This window comes from Rhinoraja longicauda, chromosome 15 (genome assembly GCF_053455715.1).
Source record: "Rhinoraja longicauda isolate Sanriku21f chromosome 15, sRhiLon1.1, whole genome shotgun sequence".
Classification (NCBI taxonomy): Eukaryota; Metazoa; Chordata; class Chondrichthyes; order Rajiformes; family Arhynchobatidae; genus Rhinoraja; species Rhinoraja longicauda.
Window position 1 is genome coordinate 33,451,936 of NC_135967.1, and position 22,615 is coordinate 33,474,550.

Consider the following 22,615-nt stretch of genomic DNA (forward strand, 5'->3'; position numbering starts at 1 on the left):
GATGGTGTTAATGTGCGGGGATCACTGGTCAGCGCGGACTCAGTGGGCCTGTTTCCATGCTGTATCTCTAAACTAAACTAGAGGGATATAGGCCAAACGCAGGTAGATGGGGCATGTTGGTTGGTGTGGGCAAGTTGGGCCAAAGGGCCTGTTTCCAAAGAATAAACTGGCTGTTTTCAGGAATCTGTTTGCAGCAAATAAAATTGCCACTTACCACATACAAATTGTGGCATTAAATATGTACAAATGGTACTATTGTGATTTATTTTTATAAATGCATAAATATAATACAAATGAGTTGAATTTTATTAATGATTTGCATAAATTTCAATCAATTCTGGCTTCTTTAGCTCAACCCATGTGTTTATTTCCTTTTCATTTCTTCGATGATGCTATCTGGAAAATATAAATCTGCTTCAGGACAATGATCTGGATGTTTGCTCAGCTTTTTAAAAGAATACTAGACCAAGTGGACCCGTTGGGCCCAAACCTCTCCGGCATTGGTGCAGCACCCTCTCCTCCCCCACTCTCCCCCTCCCTCCCTCCTCCTCCCACTCCCCCTTCCCTCCCTCCACTCCCCCTTCTCTCCCCCCTCCCTCCACTCCCCCTTCCGCTCCCACCCCCCCTTCCACTCCCCTCCCTTTCCCTCCCCCCTTCCCCTCCCCCCCCTTCCCCTCCCCCCACTCCATCCCCCTCAACCCCCTTATCCCCCCTCCCTCTCCTCCCCCTGCCTCCCTCCCCTCCTCCCTCCACCCCCTCCCTCCCCCCTAGGAAATAGATTTAAACTTTAAAATGTGAATAACTTTAAAAATATAACACCAATTTCAATTAAACTTCTTCTATTAGCACCAAAGGGACGATGGTATGGCGGGCCTAAAATTGTCACGCTATCGTGTACCGTTTTGGCTGTACTTCAGGAACAAACAAACAAACAAATTAGAGTTTTAGTATATAGACAAATACTGGGTCCCACTTCACTTTCAAAACGAAGACAAAAATTATTCAAACTTAATCCGCTTCCATTCAATCCTTATCTTATCAAATCGTTCAAGTAACGAAACTCAAGTTATTTTGCCTTTTGAATAATTAATGCAACTACAAAAAAAATAGTGCAAGTTTCTAAAAGTGTTCAGAACCAATCAGTGATTGGGCATGAAGGTGAAGATTGTGATTCTCAAAACTGTTCAAATAAATGCAATTATACAATAAATATGTTCTGGAAAATATTATACATACATAAGTGACAAATGCAAAAAAAAAATTAAATGCACTCATTAAGAAGTGCCATTCCCAAAATTGAATCCTGTGGAATTCTTGGTGATGTGTTTAATTTGTAACAATACATAATTACTCCAACTAATCTTACTCAAAACCAATAAAGGCATCAAGGGTAGAATTTCAACTCTTCAATCTGAGTGTGGCAGCACTCTTTTGGGACAATCCTCACTTTATCTGTTGCGTTCAGATACCATTGTTCCAAATCTTTGTATATTTCCAGCAAAAACCCAGCTTTAATTTGTGAGATTTATAACTCAATTACAGCTTGACAAGATGCATCACACTTATTTGGCGCTCCAACTTAGTGACATTAAATTATGAATTTCCTCAAACCTGCAACATAAACCCGATCATTTTTGACTTGCATTTAAGTTAGGGAATTCTCACATGGAATAGATGATTTCAGAAAGGGAAATGTGGACCTGGAGTTGGAATTTACAGAGCAACTCTACCAATAATTACTGTAAAATATAAGATCTTAATTAAATATTTGCAGCACATTTACATCATCCAGAGAGGAATCGTAGTGTTTGGAAATAATAACCAGCAAAACCAAGTCGTTTCCAAATTCACCTCCTCCGTCTGGAAGTCGGCTGGGTCAGAAGCATAGGTGATAAAGGTCTCCCAAATTTCTGGTATATGCAAACTTACAGTATGTTATCTCACCCAAGAAGACAGGAAGACAATTACTTTCTTTAAATGTGTGCAAGTGTGATATGAAAATGCTTTACTGTGTATATGTGTGTGTGTAACACACTTGCTAAGACTCTCAGTTCCGATTAACACCTCCCAAATCTTAATCGTAAAAATAGTAAAATCAATTTGATGCAATGGCCCACATGAAAATTTTCATAATCTAGTTCGTAATCATATACATGAAATGTAACAAGGTAGTTAAACTGTCCTACTGAATCTCAGATTCCAAATTTTTAATATTTGCTAAACTAGATTTATCAATACACACAGACAGAAGAAATGAATAAAGTGGAAAGAAGAGAGGAGGCATGGACTGGAACTGGAACAGGAACATGAAATGCCCAAGCAATCTTTTGGGAATGTGTCAAACTATTTATGATTTGCTAATTGTCTTAAGGTTTTCTATTAATGTATTCATTATTTGGGGTGTGAGCAGCATGGGACAATATTTATTGCCAATCTGAACTGGCTTTGAGAAGATGTTGGTGAGTTTCCTTCTTAAACAGCTACAATACCATTAGGTAGGGATTGCGAGGACATAGTTCCTGCAATCATGAGGAGCAAAATAAGTTGTTTTTTTTAGATCAGGATGGTGTACAACTTAAAGGGAAACATGTAGGTGGTGATGTTCCCATTCACCTGCTACCACTGTCATTCTTTTTGGTAGAGGTCTTTGATTTGAGAGGTGCTGTCAGAGTAGCTTATGTAAGTAAATGCAGTGCATTGTGTAAATGGCACACACTGCAGTCATGGTGCACTGGCAGTGGGGGGAACAAATATATAGGGAGCTGTATGGAGTGCCAGTCATCTGCTAGTTTGTCCCGAAGTGTTGAAGTGTTATTAGCAGAACACATTTCGAGCTGAGCAAAGAGTATTTCATCATTCCTTTTTAGTTTTGCTGATGGCGGAAAGATCACTCCCTGCAGGATGTCCAGCTCTGACCCACCCTTGTGACCTCAGTTTATGCGGCTGGTTCAATTGAGTTTCTGGTTGATGGTGATCTGCAAGATATTGATGAAAGAGAGCTCAGTAATGGTAATACCATTGAATATCGAGGGAGGTTGGTAGGTTTCCATTTGTGTTTGATGGCTACTGCCTGGACATTTTGTGGTTCAAATATTATTTGACACTAATGCCAGGCCTCATCATGCTGAACATTGTTGAGGCCTTGCAGTATGCATGGACTGCTTCATTTGCTGTTCACAAATAGAGCAGTCAACCCACCAGTACATTAAGGTCTCAATTTCAGAATATCTGCCAACATAAGTCAAGATGCCACAAAAATAAGTTATTAACTCAGGTCAGTGGTACTGTTTCTGCTAAAATTACACTGATCAACCTTTAAAATAAATGCTTCACAATACTTTGGGATGGGAAATAGGTGGTAAGACTGAAATAGTGGCACCGTACATGGGGTGCAATGATCAGATAATGAGTGGAAGGATAATATAGGTTAAGTTAAGAGGTTAATTGATTATTTTGTATGTCTATTCTATTCATACTTTTTTTTTACATGTTTATCAATTCTTCAGTTTCCCTGAATCACATTGCTTAAAAAGACAAAAGAAGATCTACCCACAATGTCATTCTTTGGTTTGTGGTTTTTCCATATCCATACAATATCCTTCCATTAAAGCGTGCCCAGAAAATCATGAAACTAATTGCTCCACATCACTATTTAAGATTATAATAATGTAGGGTATAGATTCTCTGCTGAGACTATAAAACTTGCCTTATCTCGTAAGACAATACTGCACACCCACTCCTGCACAGGACAACTAGTGCAGAATTATTTTGTCTTGTTTCCAAGTCGCTCTTTCTACTTGCATAAATCACAATATCATTTATCCAACTGTTATTAAAAATGAAAATGAAAATACCTTGATAAAGTACCTTGATAAGTTGATACCTCAATTCTTACCTTGTAGCCATTGTATTCCTTCTTGAATTCCCTCCCCTGTCACAGCACTGCTAGGACTACAAAAAATAAATATATGGAAATGACAATGATGTTTATAGTCTTTTCCTGATCATAGAATTACACAGCATGGAAGCAGGTCATGTGGCCCAACTCATCCTCGATGACCGGTGGACACCCTACAATAGGGACTTGGCTCCGGTCACGTGTGGCTACGCCTAATGGCTGCGGCTCTCTGGCAGTCTGTTTGTCTTTTTTTTTGTGTGTGTCGGTGTTGGGATGGTTTTTGTTTCTGTTTTTGGCTGTGTATGTGTGGGGGGTGTGGGGGGGGAAACCTTTCTTTTATTGGGTCTCTTCCCCGGGGCGCAGCTCGGCCGCGGGGCCTTCCATCGCCCGCGGGGCCTTCCAGCTCGGCCGCTAGACTTAACATCGCCGGCTCGGCTGCGGGACGTTTCAGTGCCCGGTGCGGCTCGGCCGCTGGACTTAACATCGCCGGCGCGGCTCGGCTGCGGGACGTTTCAGTGCCCGGTGCGGCTCGGCTGCGGAACTTAACATCGCCGGCGCGGCTCGGCTGCGGGACGTTTCAGTGCCCGGTGCGGCTCGGCCGCTGGACTTAACATCGCCGGCGCGGCTCGGCTGCGGGACGTTCCAGTGTCCAGTGCGGCTCGGCCGCTGGACTTAACATCGCCGGCGCGGCTTGGCCGCGGGACGTTTCAGTGTCCGGTGCGGCTCGGCCGCAGGACTTAGCAGCGGCCGCGGTGCCTTCCATCGCCCGGCGCGGCTCGGCCGCTGGACTTAACATCGCCGGCGCGGCTCAGCCGCGGGACGTTACAGTGCCTGGTGCGGCTCGGCCGCGGGGCCTTCCATCCCCTTGCAGGGGCTGTGCGTGTCGGTTGCCTCGGTAGGGATCGAGCTGCCTGTCCGTGGGCGCGGGGGGGATGAGAGTGGAAGTTTTGTTGCCTTCCATCACAGTGAGGGGGTGTTTGGAGTCACTGTGATGGATGTTGGTGTTGGGGTCATGTGTCCTGTGTTCTTTTCTTTTTTGCTGTGTCTTGTGACTGCTGAAATTTTGTTCGGTGTTTATACCGAATGACAATAAAGTTCTGTTATACTGTTATATTAATCCCATTGCCCAGCACTAGGTCCATAGCTCTCTCTGCCCAAGCAATTCAAGTTTTCATCCGGTTACTTCTTGAATCCTGTCAGTGACCCAGCTTCAACCACTCTCTCATGCAGTGCTATTCAGGCACTTATCACTCTCTGGGTGAAGAGGCTCCTCTAAATCTCTCTCCCCTCCCCCACAACCCTAAACATATGTCCTCTGGTTTTATCTACCTTTGTTATGCAGAAAAGGTTTTCTGCATTCTAGCCTATCGATACCACTCATAATTTTTCTACCTCAATCATGTCCTCTCTTAACCTCCTCTGTTCCACAGAGAAAAGATCAACTTCTTCAGACCCTTCATAATTGAATTGGTCCATCCCAGGCACCATCCTGGTGTATTTCCTTTGCATCCTCTCCAACACTATCATGTCCTTCCAAAACCTCAATGACCAGATCTAGATGTAGTACTCCAGCTGGAGTCGACCTAGGTTTTATATTGTAGCATAACTTTCCCACTTCAGTGTTAAATGAAGGCCAATATTCCAGCTTCCTTCCTAACCACATTATCTACGTATTGTCATCTTCAAGTATCTATGGACCTGGACTCCAGGGTCCCTCTGATCCTTAATACTCCCCAAGACCTTACCATTCATGATGGATATCCTATCTCATTTAAGCATCCCCTCACATTTGTCTGGATTTAACTCCATTTGCTATTTCTCAGTCTATTTCACCAACACATCAATAAATCTCTGCAACCTCAGACTACCTTCTACAATATGTTCTGATCTACAAAAGACATCTCTGTCTCTTGTGGATCAGGGAAAGTGTATTAAAATCAATGAAGCAAAAGCTTTATATATTGTTTTTGAAAATAAGATTTCACTCAAGCAACTTCTATCGTGTCATTAACATAATCAAGCATTCCATACAGTTCACTCTTTCATTTACAAACATAATCTGATGATAAACCTCATGAGGACAAGCAAACAAAAATTACCATAGAGTAGATTAGTGAAAGGAGTGTTCTTTTTTTGATGGAGATAATGTTAGAGATGTAGAGTAGTTTAGGAAATGTATTTCGGAGCAAAAGGACTTTGGCAGGCAAAGACATGGTCATTAATACCCGAGTTGTTCAAGACGCAGACCTGAAAGAGTGAAGATATCTAATAGTTTAGAGTACGACAGGTTCTAGAGACAGGAAGAGCTGAGGATATGCAAGGACTTAGAAACAAGAAAGGAAGTTTTAAAATCAATAAGTAACTACAGGTTGATGGTGTGATGAATGAAAACAACAAAATATAAGTTGAGAGATGGGCATGAAAGCTTTGAATGACCACAAATTTTAAAAGGGTCAATGTGAGAGGCTGATTTAAATGGTTAAATCATAGCATATATATGTTTGAGGATTTTTACGGCAGATGAGTTAAAGCATGAATGACCATGTAATAATAAAGAAATGAAGCATGTAAGAATAAAGGACAGTCAAACCATTTAAACTTATTTCTTTCCCACTTATTATATCTTGGACACACATTCCATGACAGCCACAAAATTTAATTTTCCTTCATGTATTGCACAGTGCGACCAGATTAGTAAGCTTTTCTTTGTAGATATTGAATGTCAGGATCATCCTCTTATATGTTTACAAACAAGTTGTCAATGACTGGAATCTTGGCATCCAAACATGCGCAAACATAATTGTCATCGGCTCATTGCAGCTTGTTTACTCTGTTGTTCTGCCCTTAGTTCTATCATTAAGGCAATGTAGGTTGAACAGTTCACCACAAATCTCATTGATTAGTTTCACTCAAGTGAAGAATTTATGAAAGGTCATGTGCAACAATGCAGTGAGAAAGACAGCAAATCATTGGGTGCAACGACACAGCCTTCTTTGACACTGTTCTGCATTGAAATTGGCGCCACTATGGACCTATTGATTAGATCGAGCCTTACGTGCCATCATGAAGCAAACTTAAGACTTACAGTACAACCCTTTTGACTTTCAACACGACAAAATCTTTTCCCATCATGTCTGACTTTATCTTGGAAAAATCAAGCTCCATAATCTCCTATAAAATGAAAGCTGCCTTTAAATTTAATCTATCCTTTCCTGCCAATTACATATATATAATTTAGCGATACAGCATGTAAACAGGTCCTTTAGCCCACCAGTCAACACCCAAGGTCAGGCACTGAGGTAGCAGCTCTACAAGCTGTGCCACTATACATATTCAAGATTGGTATGTATATATTTTATCGATATTAAAATGTGGAAGAACATTCCATATTAATAAAAACAATCAATACAGGATCAGTTATGATCACTTTCATTACAATTCAGTTTTCACCTACCATATAAACCAAGGTTTGTTCTGGATGTCATAAAGTTTCAAAATCTTGGTCAGTGTATCTGTTGACATAACATCTTTCAGATCCATTTTATTTGCAAAAAAGAGGATTGGGGTTCGACTGTGTTTGACATCTGCAGGTAAAAAATTGGTGTTCTTTACAGTTTCATGCAAATACATTTGTGTGCAGCAAATGAGAATAGGACCATAATATCCTTTTATAAAACATGAGAATATACAAAACTAGGAAAGAACATGAGAGTGAAGAGGAAGGAGATGGAGCTGTAGTTGCGGGACCGCATAGTCTCAAGAATGGATGTTGGTACATAGGCTAGAAACGAGGAGAAATTTCTTTATCCGTGAGAATTGTGAATCTTTGGAATTCTCTACTCCAGATGGCTGCGGGTGTTCAATTACTGAGGATCCACAGATTGGGTCAATGAGAGGATTGAGGAAAGAAACAGCCTTGATCTTGCTGCACATCATAATAATATACATCACAAGTTTACAAGTTGTAGGAGTAGAATTAGGCCATTTGGCCCATCGAGTCGACTGATCTCTGCCTCCGAATCCCATTTTCCTGCCTTCTCTCCATAACCCTTGACACCCGTTCTAATCAAGAATTTGTCGATCTCTGCCTTAAAAATATCCACAGACTATGCCTCCATAGCCCTCTATGGCAATGAGTTCCACAGACTAACTACCCTCTGATTAAAGAAGTTCCTCTTCACCTCCTTTCTAAAAGAGCGCCCTTTAATTCTGAGGCTTTGACCTTTGGTCCCAGTGGAAACATCCTTTCCACAGCCACTCGATCCATGCCTTTCAATATTCTGTAAGTTTCAATGAGGTCCCCTTCAACCTTCTAAACTCCAGCGAGTCGAGGCCCAGTGCTGTCAAATGCTCATCATATTGCTAACCCACTCATTCCTGGAATCATTCTTATAAACCTCCTCTGGACCCTCTCCAGAGCCAGTACATCCTTCCTCAGATATGGGGCCCAAATTTGCTCCCAGTACTCCAAATGCGGCCTGGCCAGCGCCTTATAGAGCCTCAGCATTACATCTGTGTTTTTGTATTCAGTCCTCTTGATATAAATGCTAGCATTGAATTTGCCTTCCTTACTACCGATTCAATTTGCAAATTAACTTTTTGGGAGTCCTGCACCAGCACTCCCAAGTCCCTTTACACCTCCGATTTCTGACATCATATTTAGGGGTGTGGGGGTTTAGAATAAGTTGTACATTCTAAACACAATTCTTGCTAAATTTGGCTGCTAAATTGCACACTAAACCTTAAATGTGTTTTGTTCATGTACCAATATAATCACCACTGAAACTTACCCAAAAGCCACAAATATGCATTTTGTTGCAAAGAGGGAATGTTAGATGGTGACCGATGCTAGTCATCAGGCAGATCAATAAGCACCAGAGTGAAACAGAGCAAGAGAATTTAAATTAAAGAGGTAAAAGGTAAAAACAGCAAGTTTCACACCAAGGGCTGAAATACAACTGGCAAAAATTTGTAAAAGCTAAGGAATCATTGCCTCAGTGAAATGAATCAAATAATACTTCAGAATTGTTCTGAGAGGAAAAATAAATCATAGAACATACAACAGTAAAGCACAAGAACAGGCCTTCAACCCACAATATCTGGACCAAGCATGCTGCCAAGACCATCTCTTATCTAGCTACGCATAATCCATATCCTCCATTCTTGACATATTCACATGCCTATTCAAAAGCCTCTTAAATGCCAGTATCCTATCTGCCTCAACCACCAATCCTCACAGAATGTTCCAAGCACTCACCACCCCCTGTGTAAAAAACGTTGCCCCACATTTCTCCTTTAAAGTTTGGCCCTTTCGGCTTAAACCTATGCCCTCTAGTATTTAAATTTTCCATCCTGGGAAAGTAATTCTGACTGTCTACCCCATCTATACCTCTCATAAATTTATATATTTCTATCAGGTCTCTCAGCAATCTCCGGCATTCTACAAAAAACATTCCACATCAGTCCAGCCTCTCCCTAATATTGTGGTAAACCTCCTCTGCATCCTTTCCAAAGCCTTCACATCCTTCATGTAAAGGGGCGACCAGAACTACACACAATATTCCAAATCTGGCCTGAATAAAGTCCTAGAAAGCTGTATCATGACATCCTGTCTCTTATACTCAATGCCCGGACCCATGAAGGCAAGCATACCACATACCTTCTTTACTGCTCCATCTACCTGTGTTTCAGGAAGTTATGGACTTGGGGCCCTCTATACATCAACGCTTTTGAGAGTCATGCCATTAATTGCATAATTTGACTTCATCTTCAAGGAACCAAGCACCTGTACTACTTGATCTCTCTGCTCCACAACACCAGCCAGAGGCCGAACATTTACTGTATAGGTCCTGCCCTTGTTCGATGTCCCAAAATGCAACACCTCACATTTTTCTGTATTAAATTCCATCAACCATCCCTCCGCCCACCTGGCCAATTGATTCAGATCCTGCTGCAATCTTTCACAACTATCTTCACTATCTGCAAAACCACTAACTTTTGTATCATCAGCAAACTTGCTAATCTTGCCCTGTACCTTGACATCCTTCCTCACAAACCTACAGACCAACCTGTCTATCTTACTTCCAAGGACCCCACCTGTGACTTTGTTGAGGCTCCGGTAATCTACTCTCTTGCCTCACCCAATAAGATGGGACAAATCCCATTAGGTCCTGGGGATTTATCCACCGTAATGCTGCTCAAGAGCACGAACACCTCCTTCTTCTTAATCTCAAACTGCCCTTGCATATTAGTAGAAAAGAAAACTGCAGATGCTGGTTTAAATCAAAGGTAGACACAAGATGCTGGAGTAACTCAGCGGGTCAGGCAGCATCTCTGGAGAGAAAGAATGGGTGACGTTGGAAAGATGGTAAGCTGGAAAGGATGCAGAGAAGATTTAGAAGGATGTTGCCTGAACTCAGGGTCATGAGTTAATGGGAAAGTTTGAGCAGACTATGACTTTATTCCTTGAAACGCAGGAGGATGTGGGGAGATCTTATAGAGGTGTATGAGATCATGAGGGAAATAGATAGGGTAAGATAGCTGCCAGAGGAGGTAGTTGAGGCAGGTACTATCACAGCATTTAAAAGACAATAGACAATAGACAATAGGTGCAGGAGTAGGCCATTCAGCCCTTCGAGCCAGCACCGCCATTCAATGCGATCATGGCTGATCACTCTCAATCAGTACCCCGTTCCTGCCTTCTCCCCATACCCCCTCACTCCGCTATCCTTAAGAGCTCTATCCAGCTCTCTCTTGAAAGCATCCAACGAACTGGCCTCCACTGCCTTCTGAGGCAGAGAATTCCACACCTTCACCACTCTCTGACTGAAAAAGTTCTTCCTCATCTCCGTTCTAAATGGCCTACCCCTTATTCTTAAACTGTGGCCCCTTGTTCTGGACTCCCCCAACATTGGGAACATGTTTCCTGCCTCTAATGTGTCCAATTTGGACAGTTTCATGGATAGGAAAGGTTTAGAAGGATATGGGCCAAACAAAGGTAAAAGGGCCTAGTGGAGACGGGGCATCTTGGTTGGCATGGGCAAGTTGGGCCAAAGGGCCTATTTCCATGCCGTTTGACTCCATGACTATTAGAACAATAGTTATCAAGAAGGAAGCTCACCATTTCCTTCTCAAGGATAATTAGAGGGGGGTTTTCTACATTATGTACCATACACACAAATACCCGATTCCTTTATTACCTGGATGAATAAGAAGGGTGTTCAATTCTTCTTTCACCACAGAAATCCTCAGTCTATCCACACTGTCAATGACAAAAATAATGGCGTGAGCATCCCTGCAATGAAAACAAAGGTTTTAGCAACCAAACAGTACTGATTTATTCATAAATAAATAATATCATGTAATAATTTTGGCCATTGTTAATCATAAAGCACTTACTGACGTTATCCATGGTACAAATCATTAATGCATCAAAGAGCATCATGTTATAACTGAAGCAAAACGATATTGCCTGGTAAATGTTTTATTCTATAGGAAGGACCACAGAAATGGAGCACACAAAATGCTGGAGTAACTCAGCGGGACAGGGAGCATCTCTGGTTAGAAGCAATGGGTTACATTTTGGGTCGGGACCCTTCGACAGACAGAGTCAGAGTGGGAGACACAGAGATAATGAAGTGTAAGGTGTGAAAACAAGACATCAAAGGGGATGGAGCTCAAGGAAAATGTAGAATAGATCATTGTTAGCTAGGCAAAGGTGACAACAAAGCATACAGAGATTGTCCCAATCTGTCCCTCTGATTAAATGTTATCTCTGTCTGCTACATTGTCAACTTCTCCTTGCTAACAATGATCTATTCTACATTTTCCTTGAGCTGCAACCCCTTCAATGTCTTTTTCATACCTTACACTTCCTTATCTCTTTGTCTCCCTCTCCCCTGACTCTCAGTCTGAAGAAGGGTCTCGACCCGAAACGCCACCCATTCCCTCTATCCAGAGATGCTCCCAGTCTCGCTGAGTTACTCCAGCATTTTGTGGCTATCTTCGGTGTGAACCAGCATCTGCAGTTCCTTTCTTGCACAGGAATGGAGCACAACTTGATGGCTCCAACCTTATTCAACTTCTTATGATATCTAATCATATAAGTATTAAACGATCAACTAAGACTATGCAACTGACTTGGAAACCACAAAGCCGAAACATAAGTCAAGTTTGTATTAATGAGACACAAGAGACTGCCAATGCTGGAATGATGAGCAAAACACAAAGTGCTTGAGGAAATCAGCAAGTTAGGCAGCATCTAGGGAGGGAATGATTGGGAGACATTTCAGTTCGGGTCCCTTCTTCAGACTGATGGGGTAGGGGGAAAAACTGAAAAAGAGAGGTGAGGACAGGACAAAGTCTGGCAAGTAAGTGTGCAGGTACTGCAGGCAGTGAAGAAGGCTAATGGCATGTTGGCCTTCATAACGAGAGGATTTGAGTATAGGAGCAAACAGGTTCTTCTGCAGTTGTAAAGGGCCCTGGTGAGACCACATCTGGAGTATTGTGTGCAGTTTTGGTCTCCTAATTTGAGGAAGGACATCCTTGCTATTGAGGCAGTGCAGCATAGGTTCACGAGGTTAATCCCCGGGATGGCGGGACTGTCATATGAGGAAAGATTGGAAAGACTGGGCTTATATTCACTGGAGTTTAGAAGGATGAGAGGGGATCTTATAGACACGTATAAAATTATTAAAGGACTGGACAAGCTAGATGCAGGAAAAATGTTCCCAATGTTGGGGGAGTCCAGTACCAGGGCCCATAGTCTAAGAATAAAGGGGAGGGCATTTAAAACTGAGGTGAGAAAAAACTTTTTCACCCAGAGTTGTGAATTTGTGGAATTCTCTGCCACAGAAGGCAATAACGGCCAATTCACTGGATGAATTTAAAAGAGAGCTAGTTAGAGCTCTAAGGGCTAGTGGAATCAAGGTATATGGGGAGAAGGCAGGTACAGGTTACTGATTATGGATGATCACCATGATCACAACTAATGACGGTGCTGGCTCGAAGGGCCAAATGGCCTCCTCCTCCTGCACTATTTTCTATGTTTCTAAGTGATAGCGGAAAACAGGTGAGGGGAATTTGATTTGGAGTATGTGACAAAGACTGGAAGTAAAATGGAGAAAAAAGGGTGTTAGGCAAGGAAAGAAGATGTAAAATGAAATGCAAAACCAGAGGGAGGGATGTGGACGGAAGAGGATAATGGGTAGGGGAAAGAGGAGGAAATAAAATGGAAGGAAAAGAGGATGTGGGGGCATTACTTGAATTTGAAGAATTCAATGTTCATATTGTTGTTGTAAGCTACCTTACCTGGAGGGGGCTGAGGACAGAAAAATTGGTAGGGGAATGGGAAAGGGGAGTTGAAATGGTTAGCAACCGAGAAATCATGCAGCTCTTGGCATGCAACCGGGAGATCCAGCAGGCCTTGCCGAACACTTGCTCTCTGTTTTCCAAAGCCTGCTGGATTATGATTAATTATTTTTGTAAAAGGGAAACATTTTGATTTTAAAAATATCAGTTCAGATGACTAATTACCAAAATGTTACCTCCCAAGTCTAAACTCCCAAATTCCCTGGCCCCATCAAACCTTGATCAGTATCTCTTTTTTTTTTTTTTAAAACAGCCCTAAAAGCTGGCTGCATTTTGTTGGGTTAGATTTGCCACCTGTCCTTGATGCTGTGCTCACTTTATGCTCATCCATAAAGACTTTGCCTGGCATATATCCATGGCTTCACATGACATTTTTGGGTCATGTGGACAGGACACCACAAATCCCATCCATAAAAACCCACCCTCCAATTTGGCCAGCAGCCAAAGCTATCATATTTTACAATATATCTGAATGTCTCTGACATTCAAGCTCTGTTAAGAACAAATTAAAACAGAAGCAATAAAAAACACCCAAAAATCACCTAAAACAAAATATTGCAAACATAAATAATTTAAAACAAAACTATCTTATTCTTTTCTTTAGTAGCCATAAAATCTCCATTCAAAGGTACACTGTTCCTCCAGCTATTCAAGTTTATATCATGACTACATTTTACCTTTTAACTTAACCAAACAATCTTCCCAACAATTTCTGCCATTCAGTTGTCATTCACCTTAGCCAAGTCAAACTGATATTTGTCTCATTACTACTTTCCACTTTCTGGACATACACCATCCTACAAAAAGAGTAGCTGAAGTAATCAAATTGTATCTCAGAATCTCAATTGGGCCCAGGATGAGATGTTTCATACTAGGGCATCAGGGATGTCCTCATTCTTTAGGAAACGGGGGTTCCCCTCTTCCATTATAGATGAGGCTCTCTCGAGGGCCTCTTCTATATCCCGCAGTTCTGCTCTTTCTCCCCCTCTCCCCATTCGTAACAAGCATAGTTCCCCTTGTCCTCACCTTCCACCCCATCAGCCAGCATATACAACAAGTTACCCTCCGACATTTCCGTCGCCTCCAACGGGATCCCACTATTGGCCACATCTTCCCATTTCCTCCCCTTTCTGCTTTCCGCAGACACCGTTCCCTCCGTAACTCCCTGGTCCACTCGTCCCTTCCCACCCAAAACAACCCCTCCCCAGGTACTTTCCCCAGGAACCGCAGGAGATGCAATACCTGTCCCGTTACCTCCCCCCTCGACTCCATCCAAGGACCCAAACAGTCTTTCCAGGTGAGACAGAGGTTCACCTGCACCTCCTCCAACCTCATCTATTGTATCCGCTGTTCCAGGTGTCAACTTCACTACATCGGCGAGACCAAACGCAGGCTCGGCAATCGTTTCGCTCAACACCTTCGCTCAGTCTGCCTTAACCAACCTGATCTCCTGGTGGCTCAGCACTTCAACTTCCCCTCCCACTCCCAGTCTGACCTTTCTGTCGTGGGCCTCCTCCAATTGTCATAGTGAGGCCCACTGCAAATTGGAGGAACAGCGTCTCATATTTCACTTGGGCAGCTTACACCCCAGCGGTATGAACATTGATTTCTCCAACTTCAGATAGTTCCCCTGTCCCTCCCCTTCCCAGTTCTCCCACTGTCTTCCTGTCTCCCACTACATCTTATCTTTGTCCCATCCCCTCCCCTGACATCAGTCTGAAGAAGGGTCTCGACCCGAAACGTCACCCATTCCTTCTCTCCTGAGATGGCGGCACGGTAGCGCAGCGGTAGAGTTGCTGCTTTACAGCGAATGCAGCGCCGGAGACTCAGGTTCGATCCTGACTACGGGTGCTGCACTGTAAGGAGTTTGTACGTTCTCCCCGTGACCTGCGTGGGTTTTCTCCGAGATCTTCGGTTTCCTCCCACACTCCAAAGACGTACAGGTATGTAGGTTAATTGGCTGGGTAAATGTAAATGTAAAAATTGTCCCTAGTGGGTGTAGGATAGTGTTAATGTACGGGGATCACTGGGCGGCACGGACTTGGAGGGCCGAAAAGGCCTGTTTCCGTCTGTATATATATGATATGATATGATATGCTGCCTGACCCGCTGAGTTACTCCAACATTTTGTGATACCAGCTTTTTGTCCTAGGTTTACCTTTTCTCTCTCCCATCACATTCCAAGTACCAATCCCAGCTTCTCCCTCCCTTTTAAATCTTGCTCTCTTTTCCTTTTTATCTTTTCTCCATCCATTGTGCACGATTTTTGATAACTCACAAATATGTAAATACATCGTGAACAGTTTCTGTACAAAACACACAATGTCATTCAGGTGCTATATATAGCACATTATTTACTGATGACTTACTTATAGTAATATTCCCAAAGGTTTCTGTATCTTCCCTGGCCTGACATGTCAAACACTGTAAAGGACAACCTGCAATTAATTGAGAAATTTAAGTGAAGATAAGAAAGTACAAATAATCACTGTAATCTGGTGAATGCGATTATTTTTCTCCATTCCAGCAAATTGTCATCAGAAGTTGTGAGCAGATAGCGAGGGCAAGTACAGAGAAAAAAAAAAGAAAAGCTTGTGTTATTGTTGGTTGAAGAATTGTCCTCTTATTTGGTGCTGTAGAAAGTCAATTGGTTATACCTGTCTGTGGAGAATTTCTCTACATTAAATCCAACTGTTGGTGTTACGTGTTGGACTTCTGCCTGAAAAATAAGAAGGTTAAAGTTCAATGTCAAACAATTGAAATATACAAATTAAGTTTAGCAATCCATTTGTTTTCAGTTCAGATATAGCAAAGCTATTTCAATGAAATTACAATACGACAATAACTTGCCTATTGAAAAATAAAACCAGGGGCCCGATTCATTTTCCACTCAATACAAAATCAATTCTTCTGGCTAGCACAGTGGATACACTTGAGATAAAGAGATGACTAATCAGCATGGGTTCCCACATCTGGTCATATTCCAAAGCCTCCCGCTATCCCTGACACTGTTCAGTTGAACTCTTACATGTTTCTGTCTTCGTAAATTTAATTGAACATGACCAAATTGCAAATAAAATTCTAGGAAACAGAGCATTATTATTCACCATCTTCTCTTATTACAACCTTTAACAAACCACCTTCCATCATTGGAGTAACAAGGAACTGCAGATGCTGGTTTACGAAGGAAAGGCACAAAATGCTAAAGTAACTCAGTGGGTCAGGCAGGATTTCTGGAGAACATGGGTAAGTGATATTTTGGGTCGGGGCCATTCTACTACATCTGATGTTCCTGATATGACCTCCTTTACATCAGCAAGGCCAAGTGTAGACTCAGCAACCGTTTCGCCGAGCACTTGCGCTCGGTCTACCAAGGCCTACGGTAACTCCTGGTTGTAACCATTTTAACTCCCCTTCCCATTCCCATAATAATTTTTCTCTCTTGGGTCTCATTGGAAGGGTGATGTCACATGCAAGATGGAGACTTTGCATCTCATATTCCACCTGGCTTAAAATCCAGTAGTATGAATATTGAATTCTCAAACTTTACAAAACACCCCCTTCTCTTTTCTCCTCAATAAACTCTCCCTTACCTGAACTCCCCCCCCCCCCCCCGACCTTTAGCTGACAATAGACAATAGAAAATAGGTGCAGGAGAAGGCCATTCGGCCCTTCGAGCCAGCACCGCCATTCAATGTGATCATGGCTGATCATTCTCAACCTTGCACCTTTTTCTCCCATCCCCTCCAACTATTGTCCTTTCCCTAGCTACATATTTCACACCTTGTCAATCCTCTAGCTTCACAATTTGTAACTCTCATCCTTTTGTCTCACACCTCACGTGTGTTATCTCTGGCCTTTTCCCAACCATCTGCCTCTCAAAACCCCCTCACCTTTGTTCACATGACCTGCTTTGTTTTGTCCTGCACCTTTACTCTTCCAGCTTTCTTTCCTCCCACCCCTGGAATCAGTCTGAAAAAGGATCCCGACCCGGAACGTCACCTATCCATGTTCTCCAGGGATGCTGCCTGACCTGCTGATTTACTCCAACATTTTGTGTTTTTCCATTTACCATCAATCCCTTCGCGCTTTGATACTATTCCAAATACCTGGGACCTGATGAATGCATATAATTTTTTAAGAGGCATAGATAGGGTAAACAGGCAGAATTGATTTCCTTAGGTGGGAATATCCAAATCAAAAGGGCATAGGTTTAAGATGAGAGGAAGTTTTAAAGTGGACCTGAGGGAAATATTTTTTTAACAAAGTGGTTGATATCTGGAATGTGCCACTTGAGGAATGGTAGAAGTGGTAGAATTGCATACAATCACTACGTTTAAGAGACATTTAAATAGACACTTGAACAGCAAAGCATAGATGACCGTAGACCCAATGCAGGCAAATGTAATTAATGTAGATGAGTACAAAGGATGGCATGGTCGTGATGGGCTGAAGGGCCCTTTTCTGTTCCGTGCGACTCCATGATTCTAAAAAGCATCTTATTTTTCTACATTCGTTTCTACCATGATTAATGATATTGTTGATCTTTGTCCCCATTAAAAATTATTTTACATTTTAAAATAGCTATACAGGTCCATCCCAAATTCCAAACACCAGGTTGCGAACAATTCACAGGAACGGAACCCTGCCCTAAACCTGCACCCAGATTTTGAGAAAACAGGTGATAATAAGCCTTGGTTGCATTGGGTCACATTCCTCTGCTTCCTTCAATTTGTGATTCGCCTTCGCATACGAGTCCTGCACAATATAAGAATTATCATTTCCTGTTCTCATATTTCAGAGAAAGTCCAATCAATCATACTAGGCACGGGAGATGTCCTATCCTAATGTTTCAAAATATATTTGTTTCCACTGTAATACTCTAACCATATATCCTATGCTACTGGCATCTGAAGCTTTTCTCCCTTTGTTCCTGTGTTCCTGATGTTCTGTTCTATACAAGAAGATAGAATGGTAAAGATGGCATATGGCAGACTCACTAGCAACGGTCAGGGCACCAAATATAAAAATTGAGGTCATGATGTACCTGGACTTTTAGAAAGCCTTTGATAAGGTCCCACATTGGAGATTAGTGGACAAAATTAGAGCACAGGGTACTGACATGGATAGAAAATTGGTTGACAGATCGGAAACAAAGAGTAGGGATTAACGGGTCCCTTTCAGAATGGCAGGCAGTGACTAGTGGGGTACCGCAAGGCTCGATGCTGGGACCGCAACTATTTACAATATACATTAACGACTTAGATGAAGGGATTAAAAGTAACATTAGCAAATTTGCAGATGACACAAAGCTGGGTGGCAGTGTCAACTGTGAGGAGGATGCTATGAGGATGCAGGGTGACTTGGACAGGTTGTGAGTGGGCAGTTGCATGGCAGATGGAGTTTAATGCGGATAAATGTGTGGTTATCCACTTTGGTGGTAAGAACAGGTAGGTAAATTATTATCTGAATGGTGTCGTTCGGAAAAGGGGAAGTACATAGAGATCTGGGTGTCCTTGTTCATCAGTCACTGAAAGTAAGCATGCAGGTACAGCAGGCAGTGAAGAAAGCTAATGGCATGTTGGCCTTCATGACAAGAGAAGTTGAGTATAGAAGCAAAGAGGTCCTGCTGCAGTTGTACAGGGCCCTAGTGAGACCACACCTGGAGTACTGTGTGCAGGTTTGGTCTCCAAATTTGAGGAAGGACATTCTTGCTATTGAGAGTGCAGCGTAGTTTCACTAAGTTAATTTCCAGAATGGCGGGACAGTCGTATGTTGAAAGACTGGAGTGACTAGGCTTGTATACACTGGAATTTAGGATGAGAGGGGATCTTATTGAAACATATAAGATTATTAAGGGGTTGGACACGTTAGAGGCAGGAAACATGTTCCCAATGTTGGGGGAGTCCAGAACCAGGGGCCACAGTTTTAGAACGGAGATGAGGAAAAACTTTTTCACTCAGAGAGTTGTAAATCTGTGGAATTCTGTGCCTCAGAAGACAATGGAGGCCAATTCTCTGAATGCTTTCAAGAGAGAGTTAGATAGAGCTCTTAATGCTCGCAGAGTCAGGGGGTACGGGGAGAGGGCAGGAACGGGGTACTGATTGTGGATAATCAGCCATGATCACATTCAATGGCGGTGCTGGCTCAATGGGTCGAATGGCCCACTCCTGCACCTATTGTCTATTGATGTAACTATAAAACTTTGGTTAGTTCCAATCTGGAGAATTGTGTGCAGTTCCAGTTGCCGTGTTATAGGAAGGATTGGGAGGCTTTGGAGAGAGTGCAAAAGAGGTTCACCAGGATACTGCCTGGATTAGAGAGTATTTGCTATGAGGTTGAACCATTTTGGATTGGTTTCCCAGGAGCTTTGGAGGCTGAGGGGCTTCCTGATAGACATCTCCAATTCTGAGAGGCATAGATAATCAGTCTTTTCTTCCAAATATTAAATGCTGGAGAGCATGACTTTAAAGTAAGAGGGATATATTTAAAGGAGATTTAAAGCATTTTACAGAGTTTGGAAAATACCTGGAACTCACTGACAGGGGATGTTGTGGAAGCAACTACAATAGCAACATTTGAGAGGCATTTAGTCAGAAATGAGCAGGCAAGGCATTGAGAAATATAGATCCTGTGCAGACAAATGTGTTGGTGAAAGTAGCATCATGGTCAGCAATGTGGGCCACAGGGCCCGTTTCTATGCTGTTATATGTTCCCAAAGCCTGAACCACAGATAACCCATAATTAACCTTTTCGCAATATCCAAGATTCCCACAATTGACATGAAAGCCCATGGATAAGAACTTGTGTAAAAACCAAGCATGTGGTTTAGCTCCTGTCTTCCACTAGGTGGATAAGGAAATGTTCTCAAATACATATAAAAGTGATCCAAAGGAACCAAGAGGATTGAAATTCGAAGTTCTCAGAATCACACTTTACAGTGGAGTTAATGTTTCCAAGCTTTCCAGTACTCCAGTGTTTTACTTTACTGTCAGGACAAGCAGATCAGTGTGATAATGAGAATTTTTAGGAAAACAGTATCAGCATCTGTTTTATCAGCATCGGTGACAAGTAGCACTTGCTTCTTGCAGGCCTTCTTCAATACAATTTTGAAAATCCAGCAGTTATGCTTGCACAAACAGTGTTCCTAGAGCTGAACAGTTTTCATGATGATCATTTTTCACCGTTGTCGCGGTGCAACAGAAAGAGGGGACTAAAACGCTTTCAGAAGTTCTCAACTGATGAACATGATAACAGCTGTATCTATGCCATCATTGCCACCTACCATCGGTTAGATTCTGCCCAAACAAATCAATGACATTTCTTTCCATAGATGCAGAGTTGTTCTTGGAATCTGGCAAATTCTCCTTACAGGCAGCGGGAAACCTTACCAGACAATTGGAGGAGCCTTCCCCACACTGAAGGAGACGCGTAGAAGTTGGTGCCAGTGGTGTGTGTGGGGGGGGGGGAAGAGAGAGAGAGAGAGAGAGAGAGAGTTTGGGAAGAGGCTATTCGTCTGTGAAGTTTGCAGAGATGATGCTGGAGGTTCATTGGAATAAAACAGAAAATGTTGGACAACGTTTTAGTTTTAGACTATCCAGGAAATGGCAAGATTTTTTGGAAATGTTCCTCGATCAGGGAAAATTTGGGCATCCAATGCTGATCAAAACATGAGAGCGCTCAATTCGTGTCTCGAGAGTACACTCCAGACTATTAAACTAAAAGTTGTTGAGTTGTCAGACAATTCTTGAAATGTTATTTCATCCAGTGCTAGTTATATGTTATTATCTACTGGAAACAATGAATTACCTACTCATGGGGCGGGCCATTAATCAATCACAACACACGAAGGAAGGGGAGTTTAATGCGTGCGTGAGGAATTTCTTTCGTACTCACGCTGGCGGGTTTCAAGAGGTCGATGATGGTGCTCTTGCCGCTGTTATCCAGCCCCAAACAAAGAATATTCACGCCCTTGCGCCTCAGCCGCAGACATGCAGCTAGTTTATCTAACAAGCCCATGGCTGACCTGGGCGATAATGGCTCACGTCCCACTTGGTTGCGGTCCCGCACCTCTCTCTCCCTTGTGCGTGAGCCTACAGTGACGCAACTGTGAAATGCAACCTCGGTGCCACAGGTCGGGTGGGGGGGTATTTGTGAATTTATGAGGACTCCAAACCTGGTACAAACAACACCTGGAAATAAGTTACATGCTCCGCTCCAACAATTTTGACGACATTGATATTTACTTCCGTGGAACACGCGATGGCAATCAGACCGCCAGCGTGTCCCTCTGCTCATCTTTCACATAACACTGCCTCCACTTTCTTACAACGACAAGCCCAGCATCTCGATGAGCAGTCGCCATTCCAGACTTGAGAGTTGTCGCTTTGACCGGTACAGAGATTCCTCCATGGACCAATTGGGAGATTAAGCAGTCAACGTATTGTTCCAGAAGTACGGTCTACACTTTGATGTTCAACTCCCCTCTGGCACAACACAGCGGCCCAACCCCAGCCTGGTGGTCTCGGGCACACGGTGCAGATAAAAATGACACAAAGTGGATGAGTAACTCAGCGGATTAGGCAGCATCTCTGAAGAATCTATGTGACGTTTCGGGTCGGGACTCTTCTTCAGACACGAAACGCCACCTATGCGTGTCTTCAAAGAGGTTGCCTGACCCGCTGAGTTACTCCAGCACTTTGTGTCCTTTTGTGTAAACCAGCATCTGCAGTTCCTTTCTTCTACATTTTTATGCAGAGAAAGACTGAAGTGTAGGTTTGCTGGCCTTTGCTTTATCTGCGGCCTCGGTTTGATGACTTCTGTGATTGTGTTTGCCTCACTGTGTGCCTGCACAGTCAGCTTCCATAAGTCGCAATTATCAGCGGCCAACTCCCAGTTGGCAGTGCCTGCTCACGTTCTCACCCTTGCTTACAGGAATCAGAGATACGGGAATCCCCCTCCCCTCCCCTAATAGTTTTTGTACTCATCTACGTGCCTTTGTAAATTGCCCACGAAGACAAATAAAGTGTTTTGAACTTGAACTTGAAAATCGTGGACGCATTGGTGACCATTTTCCAATGTTCTACAGATTCAGGATCAGTTCCTGTGGACTGGAGGGTAGCTAATGTTATCCCACTTTTCAAGAAAGGAGCAAGAGGGAAAACGGGGAATTATAGACCAGTTAGCCGGACATCGGTGGTGGGGAAGATGCTGGAGTCAATTATTAAAGAAGTAACGGCACATTTGGATAGCTGTAATAGGATTGGTCCAAGTCAGCATGGATTACTGAAGGGGAATTCACTGGATGAGTTCTAGGGGCTAGCGGAATCAAGGGATATGTGGGGAAGG

At 42.9% G+C, this 22,615-nt stretch overlaps 1 protein-coding gene across 1 annotated transcript; it reads right to left on the reverse strand.

Moving 5' to 3' along the window:
- Positions 1 to 293: 293 nt before the first annotated feature.
- On the reverse strand, positions 294 to 21,286 carry LOC144600408 (ADP-ribosylation factor-like protein 6). Its single transcript, XM_078411999.1, has 7 exons — positions 21,164 to 21,286; positions 15,925 to 15,986; positions 15,637 to 15,705; positions 11,098 to 11,192; positions 7,353 to 7,482; positions 3,896 to 3,951; positions 294 to 396 (listed from the first exon to the last, which is right to left on the reverse strand). The coding sequence occupies exons 1-7, from the start codon at positions 21,284 to 21,286 to the stop codon at positions 365 to 367; spliced, it is 567 nt and encodes a 188-aa protein (XP_078268125.1). The 3' UTR covers positions 294 to 364.
- Positions 21,287 to 22,615: the final 1,329 nt, after the last annotated feature.